Source organism: Ambystoma mexicanum, chromosome 13, assembly GCF_040938575.1.
Source record: "Ambystoma mexicanum isolate Mex_15411 chromosome 13, UKY_AmexF1_1, whole genome shotgun sequence".
NCBI classification, from domain to species: domain Eukaryota; kingdom Metazoa; phylum Chordata; class Amphibia; order Caudata; family Ambystomatidae; genus Ambystoma; species Ambystoma mexicanum.
Window position 1 is genome coordinate 811,039,558 of NC_090938.1, and position 21,832 is coordinate 811,061,389.

Here is a 21,832-nt window from a genome sequence, read left to right on the forward strand (position 1 = left end):
TCCCACTCCGCCCCATTTAAAATGAGGCCCTCCGTAGGAATCAATCCGTTCTGCAGGCGTGAAAGGAGGTCAGCACGGCTGAGACCTTATCTCCTCTCCGTGCCCCTCTTCCGCTTGGTCCATGCTGGGAAATGGGGCGGAGAGGTAAATCAAGGGGTAAAAGCAGCACACCTTGCTTTGATGTCCTGATTTACCAGTCTGCCCCATTCAAAATGACCCTGTCTGGCCAGGGCAGGCCCTAGGATTTGCGGGGCCCTGGGCGGCAGAAGATTTGTGGGGCCCCCTAATTTGCATAAATAGCGACATTAGTGATATCACAGAATTAGTCTTTAGTACGCAAAGGTATCATGGGAAGTTACATTATGTTGCCACTTGTAAGGTAGTAGACAAATACACTGTGGCGTCCAGTCTATGAATTGTCAATGTTAACATTTACCTATGTGGCAATATCAGGAGTCATGCTTTATTTTGAAGTAGCAGACAGTGAGAGCTGAATACCTTCTACAGACTTCTAATCTGAGCAGATAAGGCATAGTGTGATAAATGTTGCAGGAGCACTCACTTTGATTAAGTGGCGAAGGCCAGATTTGAGAGCAGTCTGCAATTCAGAAACTCAAACGCATCTCTTCCCAGATGTAATTGATAGAAATACTGTCTGCAAAGGTCTTTTGAACCTTTGGTTTGGAAACACTATCTGTGGGAGGCATTGCAAACATATGGTGATTGTGTTTTGCTAATGGAAACACACTGCTCTTCCAGCAGAAGTTTCACAACTATTTTTATTTTTATTATGTGTATATTTGAGCATATTGTTCAAATGAGCAATGTGCTTTTATTTCAGAAGCTACAGGTAAGGATTAGTTTGACTGTGAAAAAAAGCAATACCTACGTTTATCAGGTGCTGCTCACTACAAAATGAAAAGGTAGCCTCATTAATGCACCCCGTGAGCCTTGATTGGAGGGGGTGAGCAGGCCAAAACTGTTTGCCGGTTTAGAATAGCAGGGGATCCTATAGCCGAAGTTGCAAAGGCAACTAAGCAGATGTTAAAACGGATTTCTGAACTCTGTCCTGGTGGCGCAGAAGTTCAGAAGGCCAACCTAATTACTTGGAACAGGGTAACCTCTGGACAAGCCAGACCAATCAAGGTAGCGATCGCGGCGGTCAAGACTAGGTCGCAAGAGGGGTGAGGGTGACTGAAAGCCCGCAATGAGCACACAAAGCAAGGACACTTACAAACTACTCCAAACAGGTGTTATATTAAAAATATATACACATTTATTCCAAGGCCTTTGCAACAATGACCGTAGCGAGAAATCACAATAAAACTCTAGTAAACCAACACATACCAAACCAATACAATATATATACAAATACAAACGAGTCTAAAGCGTTAGATGCACGAAATGTGTAGTCCACCTAGAAGGGGAGGAAAACAGGCAGTGCGAAATAATGATTAGACCCAGTCCGCCTTCAGAGGCACCTAACTAAAAGGAAGTCCAAGCCCTACGAAGAGTGGAGCCTTGTGCTCAAAAGTACCTGCACACGCTGGTGCCAACGGGCAAAAAGGGGAGTCTCTTCAAGGGAATCGGCCAGTTCAGTTTGGTGCACAAATGAAGAAGAACAGAGTTCCACGACTCAAGCGCAGCCTCCACTGTGGCAGAAGCAGAGCGCGAGTACGGAAAGGCGTGCTGTTTTGACACAGCAGGGAAAAGCTATGGGCTCCTGCAGGAGGGCGACCAGTTCCTAGCTATGCTACTCACCGGTCCCCGATGCAAGCAGACCCAGGCTTCTCCGCGTCGGTTTCAGTGCTGGCAGGTTCAGGGGAGCAGGGGACGTCTCGTCGTCGTGTAGATTCTGCAGTAGCAGAGTTGAGTTAAAGATGTCCCAAACAAAGCGAACCCGCACAGTTTGTTACCACAGCAGGGCAACGGAGCGGCCGTGTGTATCTCAGCCAAATGTACACTACTCACTTCAGACCTGGGAATGCCAAGTGTACGAATCGTGTGAGAGTGACAAGGACTCGAAATACAACACAACCTGGCGGGGGTTACAGAGCAAGACTCCTGTGTAGGCTGGTCAGTCTGCTGGATAGCCCAGAGACACTTCCGAAGGCTTACGTGCAGGAGATGGTGAAGATGCCGAGAATAGCTGTCCCCGCTATTCCAAGGGTCGAAGTACCAGTACAGGCCTTCTGGTTCGATCAGAGGTAGAAAGGGTTTCACAAGGCGACAGCAGTGCAGAGGAGCAGTCCTTCAGCGGGTCACCAGCGATTGCTTGGTTCAGCCTCCTGCTTGCAGGATACTTGGCTCCTGTATTCCTTTGTTCGTGAGAACTCAGGAGATCGACATGGTAGTGGCGTTTCCAGCCCCCTCTTATCCACGGTTCCCTTCGTGCCAAAACGGAGGGGACCCAATGGGAGATCCGCTCATCAACACTCACACCATACGTGGACCTATCACGGACCACGGTGGTCCCAGGCATTCACACCACCCTAGACTCTCTGGCACCCAGGATGTGTATTGGGACCAGACATCCCAGCCCACATCCTGGAGGCACACACAAGGCCTGTAGAAGCCCGCAAAAGCATCCGTGTTTCGCGGGAAAGTACATGCCCAAATAAGGAAGGCCCTGGGTCGGCTCGACCTGGGGATGGTGAAGGGAGCAAGACGGTCAGCGGACAGGACAAAGGAGCCTCGTGGTCTGGCCATTTTGGGAGCCAAAACACCATTTTGGGCTAAGCGCGAGAAACGCGCTTAAAACACCAAAAGGGGCTCAAAACACAAGAAACGATCGCTGCCACCATTCCCGTCCGTGATTCACTTGCACCGATCAGTTACAATCCAAAAAGAGTATCTAGGGCCTGTAGAAGGCTAGAGACCCAAGAGAGCAGTAACTTAGCTTACAGTGCCCTCTTGTGACATGTTGCACGAAAGCTGTAACATGATAAAGAAACTACGTAAAACAGCGTTTCCCGGTACTGACTGTCTTAAGGGCATGTCAGTTTCCCCGTAAGAATGGAGCGAAAGCCCAGAGGAGTGCGGCAGAAGGCTGCACTTCTCTGGCAAAGTCTAGATCATGGTGAAAACAACAGCAAAAAGTTTAGGGGTTGCCACATGGAAGGAAAATTACCCACAATTACGAAATCTTTCCTAACACTGGATTAGCAGACTGTTGCTGAGATGTTATACGTTTAGACCTTCCTGTAAATCATATGTCTTCTTTCCTATTCCTGCGGCAATAGCGCCTAGATGCCTTTGTGCACTTTGTACAAATGTAAAAATAAATAAACATGCTGTACAATGTGGTGTTTTGACATGGGGATGAGTACCGCTCCCGCGCTTCACTCAGTGTGGTAACTGGCACGCAAGAATATACACACAGTAAGTGAACATATCTTAAAGTGAAAGATACAAATTTAGTTCACTTGACCTTTCCCCTTGACCTTTCCCCTTAGAAGACAGTGCACCAGACAAAAGAGCATTGGCCTTTCAAAAACAGTAATCAACAACAGAAAAATAACCTGAGAGAGGACATTTTTCATTAAATACTCTGGGCAAGTATAAAAGGTGCTCACCTTTTTAACCCAGCAATATGTAGTGAAATATTCCCTAGAAAACAAAAACCGAGCATGTGCTATGATGATCATTTTATGCGTCTTGAGGGTAAGTGTCTGCACTGGAAACATGACGACCTGGGTGAAACCCTGGTAGCCAAATGCTTGAGCAAGCTTGCCAACCTCAAAAACACCCAAGGTGGTTGAGTCCGCCCTCTGAAATAAGTTACGTTGTCCACCCACATGTATTCTTTACTTGTGCCCTGAAAAGCAGCACATGGCCACAATCGGGGGAAAAATAACTGCACCAGTCTCCAGGACTGCAACCTCTCTTGTCATATTCTGGGGCACATATATCTAACTCACTTGCCCTCTCAACATTCCTCCTCCTCAACCCCACATCTGGCTTTCAACAATACTCTGGTTTATAAAGATGACTTGAAAAGTACACACACCATAGTAAGGAACGCACACAAATATAGAAATAACTAGCTTAAGGACCCGGCTTCCCCGGGATGTCCATTCTCAGTTTATTTTCATATTCCACTGAAAAAGATGAAGAACTATTGTTGTTTGCTACAAAGGAAAAATGCGATACATTTTAATGTCACTAATTAATTGAACACTACATTTTTATTTCTCTCTGATTTAAATTCTGACATGGATATCATATGTGTATTCTTACTCTGATTATTTGCAGTGTTGTTAGCAGTGGTGGCCATTTTCACTGCTAAACACACACTACAAATAATCAGAGTAAGCATACAAATATGACATTCATGTGAGAATCTCAATCGCAGGTAAATAAAAAGGAAGCCCGCGGCGGGGCAAGGGCGCGGTGTTTGGCGCCATTTGGTCCCCGGAGGGATTTCCTGCTTGTGGCCACGCCCCCCTGGACATATCCCGCTGCCGCCAGTCCCGTAGCGGTGAAGCCCGCGGCGGGGCAAGGGCGCGGTGTTTGGCGCCGTTTGGTCCCCGGAGGGATTTCCTGCTTGTGGCCACGCCCCCCTGGACATATCCCGCTGCCGCCAGTCCCGTAGCGGTGAAGCCCGCGGCGGGGCAAGGGCGCGGTGTTTGGCGCCGTTTGGTCCCCGGAGGGATTTCCTGCTTGTGGCCACGCCCCCCTGGACATATCCCGCTGCCGCCAGTCCCGTAGCGGTGAAGCCCGCGGCGGGGCAAGGGCGCGGTGTTTGGCGCCGTTTGGTCCCCGGAGGGATTTCCTGCTTGTGGCCACGCCCCCCTGGACATATCCCGCTGCCGCCAGTCCCGTAGCGGTGAAGCCCGCGGCGGGGCAAGGGCGCGGTGTTTGGCGCCGTTTGGTCCCCGGAGGGATTTCCTGCTTGTGGCCACGCCCCCCTGGACATATCCCGCTGCCGCCAGTCCCGTAGCGGTGAAGCCCGCGGCGGGGCAAGGGCGCGGTGTTTGGCGCCGTTTGGTCCCCGGAGGGATTTCCTGCTTGTGGCCACGCCCCCCTGGACATATCCCGCTGCCGCCAGTCCCGTAGCGGTGAAGCCCGCGGCGGGGCAAGGGCGCGGTGTTTGGCGCCGTTTGGTCCCCGGAGGGATTTCCTGCTTGTGGCCACGCCCCCTGGACATATCCCGCTGCCGCCAGTCCCGTAGCGGTGAAGCCCGCGGCGGAGCAAGGGCGCGGTGTTTGGCGCCGTTTGGTCCCCGGAGGGATTTCCTGCTTGTGGCCACGCCCCCCTGGACATATCCCGCTGCCGCCAGTCCCGTAGCGGTGAAGCCCGCGGCGGGGCAAGGGCGCGGTGTTTGGCGCCGTTTGGTCCCCGGAGGGATTTCCTGCTTGTGGCCACGCCCCCCTGGACATATCCCGCTGCCGCCAGTCCCGTAGCGGTGAAGCCCGCGGCGGGGCAAGGGCGCGGTGTTTGGCGCCGCTGGTGTTCGGCGTACGTGGAGGGAGGCACTCCTTGTGTTGGTCATTGGACGGGGGTGACAAGAAAAGTAAGTGCAGACAAGCGTTTTGCGCCGGGGCCTGGGCCTGCTGGTGTCTTCTTACCCAACGGCGTTGAGTCCGTGAAAACCTGCTGGGGGCCGGACCCGGGACTTCAGCACAGCCCTCTGCTGGTCAGTTCTGAGGGGCTCCGTCATGTCCCTAATAAAGTCCCTGAGGTCCTTTAGAGGCCATGCTGCGCCAAGGAGACCGGCCAAGAAACTGGCTGGCTCCCTGCCATCTACCACGCCATCTACCCTGCCCACGTCCTGCTCTGAGTCCTTTGAGTCCTCTGAGTCCCTGTCCAAAGCCCCCGAGTATACAACAGCAAGAAAACTCCTGGTCATTAAGAGAAGTAGCCATCAGGGTGCAACCGAAAAATCTAGGCCCACAGCTAAGCCCCATTCCGCGGCCTCCTTATGCTCTGATACTGACCCTGTATAGCGAGAGCCTATATATACCGTGGAGGACACGAAAGCACCCACCCCAGGAACCGAATGCGGGGGGGGGCCTTCCAGTAATCTGGCTAACTTTCCAACGCAGAGTTGCAAAGGAACCCTTCCAACTCAGAAGCTCGAAGACACTGTCTGTCAAGAATCTCTGCCTACCGTTTCTGGGAACTCTGAAGCCATGTCTCTGGCCAATGCCTCTGGCACAGGGATAGGGGGGGTTGGTGATGTGTCAGTTCTTCCTTTCGCATCCCTGGCACCTGTTGTTTCTGCCACCCCCCAACCGAGCTCGCCCACTATAAGCTTACACCCGCCACCTGTTCTCCTACCTACTTCGGGTCCTATTTTCGTCTACTCACCCCCAGCCACAGCTGCTACCACTTTGGGTCTATTGGACACAGAAACTATTGGAACAACAGAAGATAATCTCCCGCCTATCTCCACCTGTAGCTCATGGAGCGAGACCTTACTAGCATCGATCTCAGGGTCCTGCTCCTTTTCTCATCTAACCCCTTTCAGGGCTCCCGAACCTGTCACCCACGGAAGCTACTCCTCCACTGCTCCACTACAGAAGGAGTTGCATACTATCAGCTGTTGCTCCTGTGCTCAAGTGCTTTCTGAAATTGCAATCATTAAGAAATTGCTTTTGGCACTGATTGACGCCCGGGGAATAAGAGGGGAGAGGAAGGGTGGTGGGGACCCGCCGGGGGAGTCTTCCAGTTTGCCCCCAGATGGCAAGGGACTCAACCCCCCCCAGCTACCTTCAATTATCTCACCTCGCGAAAGGACCGCCAATGCATCAATGAGCCCTACTCGGGTTGTCCAGCTGATGCACCCTAATGCAGAGAGGGGCCACCCCACTGGGAGCATCGAACCAATTGTGATGGGGGAGAGTCCCCCAAATGTCCTGATAATCAACCCTCCTAGGGAGGGAGGGAACGGAGCACGTGGCTTCTGTTCAAGGGGGCGCAGCTCCAAGAGTCCTGTCCATGGGGGGAAAAGAACTGCTACGGTTTTCCTGCATGGGGTACCTAAGTTGCCTTTGGGCAGGCGTGAACCAAGGGATGCCCTCTCTAACAAATGTCTTCACTGGCTGCGTTCTGTTGGGAACTGTCCCTTTGTGACCAGGGAAGCATTGGTGGGGTGCGTTAGACTGGCAGGCGAAGGCATAAACCCCTCTGACTCTCTTAAAATTGTCTTCAGGAATGGTCAAATGGTCAGGGAAGTTCTGAGAAGATCTGGGGGTTATGTGCGGGCCCCATATAGTGGGATTACAATCAGCTCGTGCCCCTATTTGGGAGCCATTGCCCCACCTGGAACTGTCACACACGGTACTGTCCTGTCGGGAGCGAACTGTACTCCTCTGGGTAAAAGGCCTGTGGGGGGCCGCGTCTGAGTGACAAGGGCGGTTAATTAGTCTTGTGACCATTTGGTCAAGTTAAGGGACCATGTGTAACGTAGGGGTCCTTGGGGTTGACTCCTTTTTCCACTATAAATATTTTTTGATCTATGGTGTCGGGTTATGGTGCAAAGATTGCATCTTCTTTTACGTGTTCTGATCTTGTTTATTTTGGGTTTGATGGACTGATTCAAACTGTAACCTGGATTTGTGCTATAATGTGTATTTTGTCGTTTAATGGTTGTTTTTACACATCCGAATAAACTTGTTTGACGTTTGACGTAAATAAAAATGTGGTGTTTAATTAGTGAAATTAACATGTATCGAGTTTATTGCAAAACAAATCAATGAAAAGAAAGACACTCACTCTCTTCTAAAAAATAAGAAAACAAAAAAAACAGTTTAGCACAGACAGTGCGATGATGAGCACTTTCTACAAATGACTTGTAGATGGCGGTGGAACAGCACAAAACATGATGGCAAGCACTTTCTACAAATGGCCTGTGATGGCGGTGGAACACCACAAAACACCACAAAGTGTAATGCCGAAAACCAACCCCCAAAATTATTGTTTTGGGAACGGGATGACCTATCGAGCTAGAACTAGTTGCATTCATTTGGCAATGAAATAAAGAATATCCCATGCAAAATTCATGATGCCAAACCTCACCGTTCATGACGCGTTACGTCCCCAAGATCAACGGCACATACAATCCCACAAACAAACATGACTTTGTTTTATATATATTTTCAAGACTTATAACAACATGTAATGTGTGAAAAGGTTATCTCCTTGTGTTTCAATGTTTGACAAATGAAGGGTTCATATATGATGTGATGAAAATATCACATTCTACCAAAAATAGTGCGTTAAATATGAACATCTGAAAATAATGCAACTAATTTAAAACTGTTTTGTTTCATATATTGCAATTGACCCAGAGGAGAGCGCAGATTTAGGCATCTAACTGGTGTTTTGTGTGTGCTTTCAGAATGAAAATGCCTATTTGCATTTCTTAACACAGAAATGCTACATACATCTCCAAAACAATTGTCTCTTAAATGGGCTATTACTTGTAAATCGCCCCCACTTTAAATGTTCTGGGAACGAGTGTCTCTCTAGAGAGTCACAGGAGGTTGGAGGTGACACTGTGGCCTCACACGAGCTTCCGAGCTTTGTACATGGAAGCTTCGCAGCAGTTGCGGCAGACACTGGTGCCTTGTGGGGCCCCTCTGACCGCTTCTGACAGTGGGGCCCTGTGCCACCGCACAGACTACCCATGTCTGGGGCCGGCTCCGTGTCTGACTCCTCAGCTAAGAAATAGCTCTTTCATCCCATGACCTCTGACTCAATTGAGCTGTGAATTTCTTTACAAGCCAGGACCATCTCTCAGAGCTCTGATACATCTTCCAGCCCAAAATGTCCTTCTACTTATTCCCCCACTCAGCCCCACTTCTTCCTCTCTGTCTCCAACTATGTCTCTCTCGCTCTCTCTCTCTCACTAGCTCCATATCTCCCTCTCTCTCTCTGCTTTCTTTCTCTCTGTCTCCCAGTCTGTCTCTCTTTATCTTACTCCATGTCTCTGTCTCTCTCTCTGTGTTTTCTTCCTCTCTGTCTCCCACTGAGCCTCCCTCTTTTTCTCTCTATCTTGCTCCATGTCTCCCTCTCTCTCTCTCTCTCTGTGCTTTCTTCCTATGTCTCCCACTCTTTCTCTCTCTCTCTCTGTCTCTCTGTCTTGCTCCATGACTCACTCTCTCGCTCGCTCCATGTCTCCCCCTCTCTCTGTGCTTTCTTTCTCTCTGTCTCGCTCTATCTCCCACTCTGTTATTCTCTCTATCTTACTCCATTTCTCTCTCTGTCTCTCTTTGCTTTCTTCCTCTGTCTCCCACCCTGCCTCTCTCTCTCCGTCTTTCCAACTTGCTCCATGTCTCTCTGTCTCTCTATCTTACTCCATGTCTCTCTCTCTGTCCCTCTCTGTGTTTTCTTTCTCACTGTCTCCAACTCTGTTACTCTCTCTATCTTGCTCCATCTCTCTCTCTCTCTCTCGCACTCCCTCCATAGCTCCCTCTCTCACTATGCTTTCTTTCTTGCTGTCTCGCTCTGTCTCCCACTCTGTATCACTCTCTTTCTCTCGATCTTGCTCCATGTCTCTTTCTCTGTGTTTGTCTCTCTCTCTGTTTTCTTTCTCTCTGTCCCACTTTCTGCAGGTAGGTTTTGTGCTGCTCATTAGAGCCACTCAAGCCATTACTGTCAGCAGCACAATCAAAGAAAAAAAAAACAGATATCTTAAAGGGAGCTGGACAAGGGCTGTAGGGGGCTGTTATTTCTTTAATGTATGGCACTATTTAATTGTACTAACATTTTAATGTTGCTCTTTTCAAAATGTTACAATGCCCATTGTTAATGATCACTTCCAGTATGTACTGCAGGCATAATAAGAATTGTATTTATAGCATTTGTTACACACCCAACCCCGGAGGTATCACGGCGTAGGTTACACGGAGAGAATATGACACTTGTCTTAATGAGAAAATCATATTGTTGAAACATAGTAACCATATACATTTTTTTCTGATAGGTTATCATTCCAAGATGGACAGTCTTTTACACTCTTACTGCACTCTCTCAAAATACCCAGGATTAGAAAGGAGAGGGATACAAATAACACAAAATGAGCACTGCTCCAGATAAGGTTTGGAAGTGGGAGTATATACGCCCTATTTTTTTTAAATTGGGAGATAAATGATTTTTTAGGGAGTAAAAACATAAGTGCAATTCCCAATTAGAGTATTTTATAAGCAATTAAAAATATGTTTTAACTGAAAAATGGAAATGTTTCATGATATTTATCTCTTTGCACCTAGTTATTCATGCGCATTAAAACATGCACGTTTTCCTCTTCCAATCAGGCAATTAAACTAGTGGTTTCTTCCCGTGGTACTACGTGCACTACTGGTCCAAACATATCCATGGAGCTTTGAGGGTGAACGCAGGGACACAAGATTCTACATCTCTTTTTCCTATTTTTGGTTGGGAGTATTTTTACTCCCTCTTTTTATTTTTTGGGAGTATTTGCCAATCTGTAGGCAGTAAAAGTGGCTGATACACCCCTTATCTGTAGGGCTGCTAATGAGGGTTCCTGGTGACTATGCATGAGGTCGGAGAGGATTTTGGGAACATAAGAATGACCACAGATCTTCAGATTTGACAAATATGTCTGTGAAAAAAGGGTTGTATGCTTGAGTCACTAAGTCCATAATGTACAATGGGCTTGCTGCATTTCATGTTTCATAGCCCCCTCCCTAGCGTTTACATGTCTGTAACTATGAACTATGTATGCTTATTTGCACTCAGGATTAATTATCATTCATGTAAAACAATTACCACAACAATTCATATTTCATTAAGGTCCACATTTAATCTATCCCACATTTTTCTAAAAAAGTTTTAAAAGACATTCTTCAATTAAACACCCCATCCTATATAAGTGCATGTACCCGGACCATTTTGGATCGTCGTTTGATGGAGGGACTGCTTCAGGCCACCCCAGTGACTCCCTTCCAGGGGCACAGATTACATTGTTGGCTCAATGCAGAATACCTTGCATTGTGTACAAAATTAGACAGTCAATTTACCCTGCAATAAATCCAATTGACTAAACCACTAAGCAGGCATTAATATGCCTAATTTATGCTAGCCTATTCATATATAGGGCTGGGTGAAATTGTTCAATTCCGTTCCACCATTCATGGAAGCGAAATCTGTAAGAAAATAAAGTCCTGGCAGGAGAGTAAACCAGGCATACAGTGAGTCTGGGACCCGCACCCAAATACTGTTCCAGTTAAGAAAGTCCTTCCATGAGAGTAAACCAGGCATACAGTGAGTCTGGGACCCGCACCCAAATACTGTTCCAGTTAAGAAAGTCCTGCCATGAGAGCAAACCAGGCATACCGTGAGTCTGGGACCCGCACCCAAATACTGTTCCAGTTAAGAAAGTCCTGCCATGAGAGCAAACCAGGCATACCGTGAGTCTGGGACCCGCACCCAAGTGACAAAATAAGAAAGTCCTGCCATGAGAGTAAACCAGGCATACAGCGAGTCTGGGATCCGCACTCAAGTGACAAAATAAGAAAGTCCTTGCAGGAGGGTAAACCAGGCATACAGCGAGTCTGGGACCCACACCCAAATACTGATCCAGTTAAGAAAGCCCTGGCAGGAGAGTAAACCAGGCATACAGCGAGTCTGGGACCCGCACCAAGTGACACAATAGGAAAGTCCTGGCAGGAGAGTAAACCAGGCATACAGCGAGTCTGGGACTCGCATCCAATCAAGATGTTGAACTTGGAAAAGGGCAAAAGCAGTTCCCCAAATGTGTGGAATCTAGGGGAAGGGAGCCCCTCTCTCCCCTTTTGCAGGTGATAAAGTTAAGAAAGCTCAGCGGAAGAGGGATACCCCTTGATCCTGTGAATTGTGAAACCTGTAAACTGTGGAAAAGCTAAAAAGTCCAGGGGAAGAAGCATAACCCTGTAAGCTGTGATTGTGGAACTGTGAAATCTGTGAACTGTGGAAAGGATAAGAAAGCTCAGGGGCAGAGGCACACTCCTTGAGCCTGTGAGTTGTGGAACGGAAAGTCTCAAGGGAAGGGTCAAACCCCTTTAGATTGTGGAATGGTATAACCCAAAAGGAGATCAAGAGAGAAATTGTATGTCTTGAGTTGATGAACTGTGTAAATTGGGAGGAACTCACAGGAACAGTCCTCCCCCTTGAGATTGTGGAGCGTGGGAATGTGAAAGTGAAGAACATTGAAAACATAGAGCAATCCACGGGCAGGGGAGGCCCCCTTTTACTGGTAGAACGTTGTTGGTTTCTTCTACACTTTGGAACTTTATGATGAACTTTAGAAAAGAGCTGCAGGTAATCGGCAAAAAGACATCTTCCCCTTCATGCTATATTGAGTTTAGTGTGTGAGGGTCAGGTTAGGATTTTGGAGACAGTACGGAGAACTTGTTGTTTTGGGCATTCTGACACTGTGAGAAACCTGAAGGCACTCTCACAACTATTCCCCAGGGATCTTCTGTTCAGGTGGCCAGGGAACGTCCATCACTATTGGATCCTGACCCAGGGGGTGGATGAGCGAGGGAGGATCACCTGAGCAGAGGGTCCTTCGGTATTGGAGTGAGAGTGCCGGAGTGCGAGACATGGTATCTCACCTTTTCCGATAGCAGCATTCCTTACCCTCCATCAGCCTTTCTGGGATATTGTTATTCCTAACCTAACACCCCTTCTGACTGCACCAAATACTGAGACGAGGAAGAAGCCTCATAGAGTAATGCATGACATCTATACAAACCACCACTATAGTACTGGTACGAAAAAGAGGGATCCTGCGAATTACAGAACTGAAGGTCAGGCATGTCACACTAATTGGCCTAAGTGGAGTCAGGCAAACCAGGCAAAGAGGTCACGCCTGAATCACCTTAATAGGATTCAGTTGTATAAAAGCTGGACTGCAAGAGCGAATGCGAGAGACGGCATGGGTTGAGCAACAGAGAAGGCCAGAAAGACCGTTGAGGACCTGACGAAAGTGGGACGTGAGAACTCTGAAAGCTGCAGAGCAGGGTTTTAGGGAGAATTCTCTGGAAAGGCTAATTTCCCAAACCCAGTGAGTCCCCCAGCAGCTTTGCTGGATTTTTGGGGTTTATTTTTTTCTCCTGCTAAGAGTGAGACTCTTTTACTCCCACTCTTAGACATGATTTGTGGATGTCCTTTGACTTTGTATGTGTTTTATGGGCTATGGGGTCTTTTACTCCATAGGGTTTCATGTGTTTTTGGTATATGTGTTACACAGTACCCTCAGTGCAGTAACACAGGGGTGTCATAGTGCCACCCCAACATAGACTCCATACCCTGGGACTGACTACTGTCTCCCAGGGCATGTAAAGTCACCATTGGCTTTACTAGTCTAAATTTGTGAACAGAACCAGTACAAGCCATCATATTGGGAAGTACTGGTAGGGGTAATTCGATTGCCCCAGGGTCTGTTTTCAAGGGGGGCCTGTGCAGTCCCCCCTTGTCGAGTTTCTGGCTGGTGGCAGTGGGTACCACGCGTTATATTCCTTCGGAATATTTACTATGGGATTTTCTCATTGATTTTAAACGCACCACTTTTTGGTGCAATGTTAAAGATACCGCTGCTTTATTTATTTAATATTAAATTCACGGTTGGGTCTTTTTGCCAGATCTCGGTTTTAAAATGGCGTTTGTGTTCGCCTCTGTAACTCTAACCCGAAGTTGAGCCCTTTGTTCCACTTTTGGCGGGCTTCTGCACAGAAGCCCTCCAAAGTGGTGCCACTCTGTCTGGGTACCACAGGGGGTGTGGGAGGGGGTTTAGGCACCCTGGACTGAGTTGCCTCGGCAACTCAAGTCGCACTCTTGTGTGATTGGCCCAGTGGTGAGCCGCCCGGCTCACCACTTAGCATGTTTGAGTGACAGCTAGGACTGATGGGGGTTTTCTGCATAAAAGCAGGGCTTTGGGGACTGGAACTTCAGAAGTCGCCACAGGACCAAAGAATCCGAAGAGGGAGAAGCTGAGCCGACCTGCCACGACGACACCTATGGTGGAGCCCTGTTGAATCGCCTCACCACTTCCCGACGACAGAGAAGATCTTCATTCCGGAGAGTCTTCTTCCTTTGAACTGGTGGGGATAACCAGTTTGCCCTCTTTTTCATCTGCCTGGATCGTCCCGTGGTCGAATCGCCTCTGCCAAGCACCCCGGCGGCGGGATAGCCACGTTTCACCACTACCGCGAATAAAAGGGTAGTACCTTTTAACCAAGGAACTGGTTTCTTCCCTGGCAGTGCAACGACCTCCAACTTTCGTCCACGTCTCCTCTTCCTTTGGACGAAACACTGACTTGCACCCACTGCCAGGAACAACTGCCCCCGCTGGAGCGTTCTCACCATTTCAGGTACTGTGTCCCGCCTGGCCTCCCTTGCAGCAGACTGTTCAAGGTGTCCCGTAAATCCTTGACTCTCTAACCTGGGTTGGCCTGGGGCCTGTTAACTAACTTGCCTTGATCTGATTCCACTCTTTTCGAACTATCTACAAAGACTTTTGAAGCATTACTCAACTGTGTGATCTTGGGCGCATTTCGCCTTGCTCTCTCTAAGAGTGGGCCTGGCATTTGAACTTTCTTGCTCTACAGTAAACTCTGCCTTTCTTGCCTTGCTGTGGTTCTTTTTAAAGTGTTGGTATTGTGTGCTTCCATAATTCTGCCTTTCCCCTCCCTTTTTAACTAACTTATTGGAGTGCCATCTTAGGTTAAGCGCTCGCCTCTGTCTGCAAATAAGTGGTGTTTTAACTAAGACTTGTTCAATAAGTAATCAGGGATGTATATATATTAATAGTGACTGTGTTTTGAACTTGCTTGCCATAGTAGTGCTAGAGTATTTTACAGGTGTGTTTTTAAATAAATAATTATATACTTTATACCAAAGCTCTGGTCAGTGTTTTCTTGTGCTACTGTATCTCTGTACCTATTGTGTATGCTCTATATACTGCCTAACTCTTTTTGAGAGAAGTCGGACTGCTCAGCCACAGCTACCAGGTAAATCTGGGTGGTACAGACTGCTACCAATTGGGTTTACTGCCAACCACCTGTAGTCCTAAATCTTTTGCAGTGGTCCCTAAGGGAACTGCACAGGTTTCTGCCTAACACAGGGTGCTCTGCAGAAGCGTGGCGAGGGAGCCATGTCTCCAGGGAGCTGGTCAGGTCAAATGAAGGGAGCCGTGTGCCAGAGCGGCCCTTCCTGCTTGGTTTTGCAAGTGCTCGTTCCCCTGGGCGGAAAGGCTGGCTCAGGAGTGTCTGAGGGGCAGGTGGTGAGACCTTGACCTCAGAGTGAGAGAAGCCGTGTATGCAAAAAAGCCCAAGAAACAACAAACAAGACCAGTGAGTCTCCATGAATGAAAGAGACTCGGTACGCGCTCATGAAAGACTGACAGGATACATTGTATTGGCGTGGTCTCGTGCAACCGGCATGTTCTCGAAAGTCTCAGATTGCTGAAAACTAACTAAACCGATGAAGATAGTAAAACGCAAAGAACTGTGTGAAAAGCTAACATCAGAGTAGTCACGTAGAAGAGGAATAGTACGTGTTGAAAAGTCTCGGAGGATTCGGAAAGTGTGAAAGCTATGAAGGAGCTGCCGAGGGGAGCAGCGAAAAGCGAGCAAATAAGGAAAGCAGCATACTGAAGACTGCCGACGGGAGCAGCGAAGTGTGAGCAAATGTAAAGATTAATTAAGGTGATGCTAAGCTTGAGTAAGAGCCACTGGTTGCGTGACCTGTAATGGGTGGACCGTGCAGTCTATCAACTACGCCAAGACCAGAGGGTCCGACAACGATCAGAAAGGAACCTACCCTAGCTTGGGCAAGGGAGTCAGAAGCTCCTAATTGAAGTTGCTATTTTGAACTTGGGGAAGGAAACACAAAGTCTGATTGAACTATTGTGAATCCAGGTGAACATTGATATATTGAATGCAAGTGTACATTGTGAAGGGAATCCAAGTGGAGTATGTGAAACCTACAACTTGAAGAACTATATCTTGAACTTGGGGATGGGAGCCAGAAGCTTCCCCAGACTTTATTTTAGAGACGGGTAGGATTTCCACAACCCTCTCGCTAATTTATCAATAAAAGTTCTTAACAATCACCATAATGCCACTGAGTCCGAGTCTTACTCTTGATCTCTTACTGTACATACAATAGGAGTATTTCTGACTGTCAATCTTGGAATGTAATTTATATGGTCAGTAAGACAAGTGTAATGCCCGTATAATGACTGCAGTATATGCTGGAAAAGATCATGATAAATTAACATTGTAACAGGTTTAAAAAGAGGTTGTTTGCAATGTTAGTGCAATTAAATAATGCCCTTCTTTTAACATAGCTTATTTTTCTGAGAATACACAGAATTTCATCTATCAAAATATCGTTCCTTCTTGGAAAGGGTAACACTGGGATTAAAACCAATGATCTGTTTCTTCTGTGAGCACCAATGAAATGCTCAATTGTGCATGCCGGCCACAGAATGGCAACCCTCATAATTAACAAAACATAGAAAATAACAATCACAACTGTAGACCCTGCAGCCTGGCCCTCTGGTCCCTTGCTAGGTCTATCAGAGCCCCCCTCTCCAGAGCCTATGTATGTCCCCATTTACCCCCCCTCTTGTAGACAATGCACTCTGAGTGTGATTGTGACATTCCTGCAGGACACATAGAATGACAATGTATGTCTCCAAATACCAGGCTGCTCACCTCCTTGGGGGAGGCCCAAACCACAAAGCCTACACATCCACAGAGCTGTCCAATACGTGTTCTCTCATGTGTCCTCATGAAACCGTAGAACTCCCCGCTAGCTGCTCTGACCCGTAAACCCTCGGTACTGTCCAGTACACCTTCCCTCCTATGACCTCTAAACTTGTTACAGTACCATGTTGAGCGCCTCCTGTGCAGGACTTTAGCCGATCTCACCATAGTGATAGGACAGACCTTGGGGTTTCCTCCAGACATGAGCTCCAGATGTAAGAAGCCTCACTCCCCACAAGTATCAGGAAGTCTGGAGACCCCACCCCCTTCCAGGGCATACCACTTTGGCTCGGGTGCTAACAGATTTCTCCCATTCTAGGCTGTACAGACTGCGGAACAAGGAGCGGATCTCAGTCTCGGCCGCCTCAAAGCTGTTATCCAACATGATGTGTGAATATCGGGGCATGGGGCTGTCTATGGGCAGCATGATATGCGGCTGGGACAAAAAGGTGAGTGGAAGGGCCCCCCACCATGGTAAGTGTAGAATGACTCCAAGCAGGTACCCTCATCAACATCACGCCACGGTCATTGCAGATGGGATCCTCATCAACACACGACCACAGTAAGCCAGAAGTCCCTCATGCAGGTACACTCATCAACTCCCACCACAGTCAGTGCAGATTGACTCCATGCAGGGGCCCTTCATCAACCAACAGTCAACCACGAGAAGCACAGAATTACTCCATGCAAGGACCCTTTCCCCACCACCCACCCATGAGAAGCACAGAATTCATCCATGCATGTACCCTTCTACAACACCCACCCATGAGAAGCACATAATTACTCCATGCAGGGACCCTTCACCACCACCCACCCATGAGAAGCACAGAATTACTCCATGCAGGGACCCTTCACCACCACCCACCCATGAGAAGCGCAGAATTACTCCATGCATGTACCCTTCTACAACACCCACCCATGAGAAACAAAGAACTACTCCATGCAGGGACCCTTCACCACCACCCACCAATGAGAAGCACAGAATTACTCCATGCAGGGACCCTTCACCACCACCCACCCATGAGAAGCACAGAATTACTCCATGCATGTACGCTTCTACAACACCAACCCATGAGAAACAAAGAACTACTCCACGCAGGGACCCTTCACCACCACCCACCAATGAGAAGCACAAAATGACTCCATGCATGGACCTTTCACCACCACCCACCCATGGGAAGTGTAGAATTACTCCACACAGGGACCCTTCACCACCACCGATCAACGGAAAGCACAGAACTACTCCATGCAGGGACCCTGCTCCAACACCCACCCATGAGAAGCACAGAATTACTCCATGCAGTGACTCTTCACCACCACTGCATTGCTGGTCACCGTATTGCCGCTCTCTTCCCCAACTTTCAGTGCTATGTGGATGACACACAACTCATTTTCAGGCCCCCTTCTCCTTCTCACATCTCTGACTGTCTGTCTGCTATCCAGGAGTGGTGTGCCGCCAATGATCTCTGCCTTAATGCCAGTAAGACCGAGATTCTCCTCATCGGCACACCCGCTCCCTCCTTTCCTGTCACTCTCTGGCCAGCCTCTCTTGGCCCTCTTCCTGCCCCCACCTGTGAGGCTAAGAACCTCAGGGTCATCTTTGACCCCACACTCTCCTTCTCTCCTCACATCTCTGATGTTTCTAAGAAGTCACACTACCAGCTGCACCTCCTCAGAGGTATTCTTCCTTTCCTCTCCTTCCCCCAGAAGCTCACTGGGCCTCATTACAAGTCCAGCGGTAACCGTGCCAGTAAACAGGCGGGATGCCGCCAGACTTGCAATATTTACTGGCACCTAGCTTGCCGGAAACACCGGGGGATTACGACCCTGGTGTTCCGGGAAGTCAGGCGATGGAATGGGGATTACGGCGCTTCGGTGAAACTCTGCGGGTGGGACGCCACCCGCCCGCAGAGTAGTAGTGTGCCGGTCTAGTAACCACCATGCTGGTAGGCTTACCGGCACTGTTGTTACCTGACCGGCACACTTATAATGAGGCCCACTGTCTCCAGAGCTCTGGTTCTCTCCAGGCTGGACTACTGCAACAGCCTCTTTCTAAATCAGCCTGCCTCTACTCTTCGCCCTCTGCAACTCATCCAAAACAGGACTGTGAGACTCGTCCTTGGCCTCAAACCCAGGGATCGTATCTCTCCAGGACTGAAATCTCTGGACGGGCTCCTAGTGGCGGCGAGGATTAAGTTCAAAACCCTCTGCATTGTCCACAAGGCCTTCTGTGCCCTGGGGCCTCAATACCTTCAACTCTCTCTTCCTAAATATCTTCCTTCTCAAGCTCTTCGCTCATCCGCCTCCAACTCCCTCAGGGTTAGTCGCTTCTCTAAGCAACGAGTTGGTAGTAGATCTCTTTCTTCTGCTGGGGCCTTCCTCTGGAACAGCCTCCCTGCCTCTCTGAAACTTGGAGGAGCCTGAGAAACTCAGAAAGAAAATCCGCAGCGTTTTCAAACACAACCGCATTGTGTTTCTGCCTGCCGTGGCTATCCCTTTGGGTCTCCAGTGCTCCCCCAGGAGAGCACCGGAGACCCAAAGTGAAAGCAAAGGCAGGCAGAAACACAACACGGTTGTGTTTACATGCCGCAGTGTTTCTGCCTAAATCTGCTTTCCCATTTGGGGCTCTAGGGCTCCCCGTGGGGAGCCCTAGAGCCCCAAATGGGAAAGCAGATTTAGGCAGAAACACAATGCGGTTGTGTTTGAAAACGCTGCGGTTTTTCTTTCTAGGTTTCTCAGGCTCGGAGGAGCCTGAGAAACTTAGAAAGAAAAACCGCAGCGTTTTCAAACACAATAATGTTTTGTTTAAGTTTGCAGTTGCTTCAAAAGCTACCGCAAACGTAAATACAACATTTTTAAAGCTGCGGTTTTATTTCTACGTTTTCCGGGCTCCTCCAGCACGGAAAACTTAGAAAAAAAACGCAGCTAGTTCTTATTTTAAAAAATAAATAAGTAGCACTTACCGAGATGCAGCTGCAGCTTTTCTGCCTGTAGTCTCCGGTCCGCGTCCTCCGAGTCCCGGCACCAATGAAGGAAAAGCCACCCAGTGGTAGCTTTTGTTTACTACAGCTGGCTGGCTTTTCCTTCATTAGTGCCGCAAAAGCAAAAGCCAGCACAGGCGGGCATCCATTTCACAAAATGGATGGGCCCATGTGCTTGCTTTTGCACATTTTTGAGCTTGAATTGCTCAAAACTTTACATAGAGACTTCGAAAAAAAAATGGCAATCGTTTTTTTTTATATTGCCTATCTATTTTTTAAATCAAATTTTTTGGGCGAACCATTCCTTTAATACAGGTGTAAATATCTGTGTATCAATATTACAACATATCTCGCTTGCACTGAATTATGTTCTGTTTATATTTGCTGCATTGAACTGGATTCTGCCATGCTCGTGTTGGTGCCTTCCACTGGATTCTTTCACGTTTACATTTGCTGCCTTGCACTGGATTCTGTTCTGTGTATATATGCTCCCTTGCACTGTATTCTGTCCTGTGTATATTTGCTGCCTTGCACTGGATTCTGTCATGCTTATGTTGGTCTCTTGCACTGGATTCTGTCATGCTTATGTTGGTGTCTTGCACTGCATTCTTTCATGTTTACATTTGCTGCCTTGCAGTGGATTCTGTTCTGTGTATATATGCTCCCTCGCACTGTCTTCTGTCCGGTGTATATTTGCTGCCTTGCACTGGATTCTGCCATGCTTATGTTGGTGTCTTGCACTGGGTTCTGCCTTGCTTACATTTGCTACATTGCAGTGGAATCTGACATTCTTGTGTTGGTGCCTTGCACTGGATTCCGTCATGCTTATGTTGGTGTCTTGTACTGGGTTCTGCCTTGCTTACATTTGCTAAATTGCACTGGATTCTGCCATGCCTGTGTTGGTGCCTTGCACTGGATTCTTTCATGTTTACATTTGCTGCCTTGCAGTGGATTCTGTTCTGTGTATACATGCTCCCTCGCACTGTCTTCTGTCCTGTGTATATTTGCTGCCTTGCACTGGATTCTGTCATACCTATGCTGGTGTCTTGCACTGGTTTCTGCCTTGCTTACATTTGCTACATTGCAGTGGAATCTGACATTCTTGTGTTGGTGCCTTGCACTGGATTCTGCCATGCTTGTGTTGGTGCCTTTCACTGGATTCTGTCATGCTTGTGTTGGTGCCTTGCACTGGATTCTGTCATGCTTGTGTTGGTGCCTTGCACTGGATTCTGTCATGCTTGTGTTGTTGCCTTGCACTGGATTCTGTCATGCTGGTGTTGGTGCCTTGCACTGGATTCTGTCATGCTGGTGTTGGTGCCTTGCACTGGATTCTGTCATGCTTGTGTTGGAGCCTTGCACTGGATTCTGTCATGCTTGTGTTGGTGCATTGCACTGGATTCTGCCCTGTGTATATTTGCTGCCTTGCTCCAGTTCTGTCCTATATATATTTGCTGCATTGCACTGTATTCTGTCCTGTGTATATTTGCTGCCTTGCACTGGATTCTGTCATGCTTATGTTGGTGTCTTGCACTGGGATCTGCCTTGTTTGCATGTGCTGCATTGCACTGGATTCTGTCATGTTTACATGTGCTGCCTTGCACTGGGTTCTGACTTGTTTACATTTGTTGCCTTGCACTGGATTCAGCCATGCTTATGTTGATGCCTTGTACTGGTTTCTGTCCTGTTTATACTTGCTGCATTGCACTGTATTCTGTCCTGTGTATATTTGCTGCCTTGCTACAGTTCTGTCCTATATATATATTTGCTGCCTTGCTCCAGTTCTGTCCTGTGTATATTTGCTGCCTTGCTCCAGTTCCGTCCTATATATATTTGCTGCCTTGCTCCAGTTCTGTCCTGTGTATATTTGCTGCCTTGCTCCAGTTCTGTCCTGTGTATATTTGCTGCCTTGCTCCAGTTCTGTCCTATATATATTTGCTGCCTTGCTCCAGTTCTGTCCTGTGTATATTTGCTGCCTTGCTCCAGTTCTGTCCTATATATATTTGCTGCATTGCACTGTATTCTGTCCTGTGTATATTTGCTGCCTTGCTCCAGTTCAGTACTGTGTATATTTGCTGCCTTGCACTGGATTCAGCCATGCTTATGTTGGTGCCTTGCACTGGTTTCTGTCCT

At 48.1% G+C, this 21,832-nt stretch overlaps 2 protein-coding genes across 3 annotated transcripts in view; both read left to right on the forward strand.

The window, feature by feature from the left end:
- The window catches only part of LOC138522045 (major histocompatibility complex class I-related gene protein-like), a 1,849,186-nt gene that overhangs the window by 1,003,564 nt on the left and 823,790 nt on the right, over positions 1 to 21,832 (forward strand). The gene's annotated exons all lie outside the window — the stretch shown is intronic.
- Positions 1 to 21,832, forward strand: part of PSMB8 (proteasome 20S subunit beta 8) — a 67,065-nt gene that overhangs the window by 42,030 nt on the left and 3,203 nt on the right. The window contains exon 4 of the mRNA XM_069635268.1: positions 17,041 to 17,170. Within this exon, the coding sequence (XP_069491369.1) occupies positions 17,041 to 17,170 (130 nt within the window). The remainder of the gene's footprint in view (positions 1 to 17,040; positions 17,171 to 21,832) is intronic.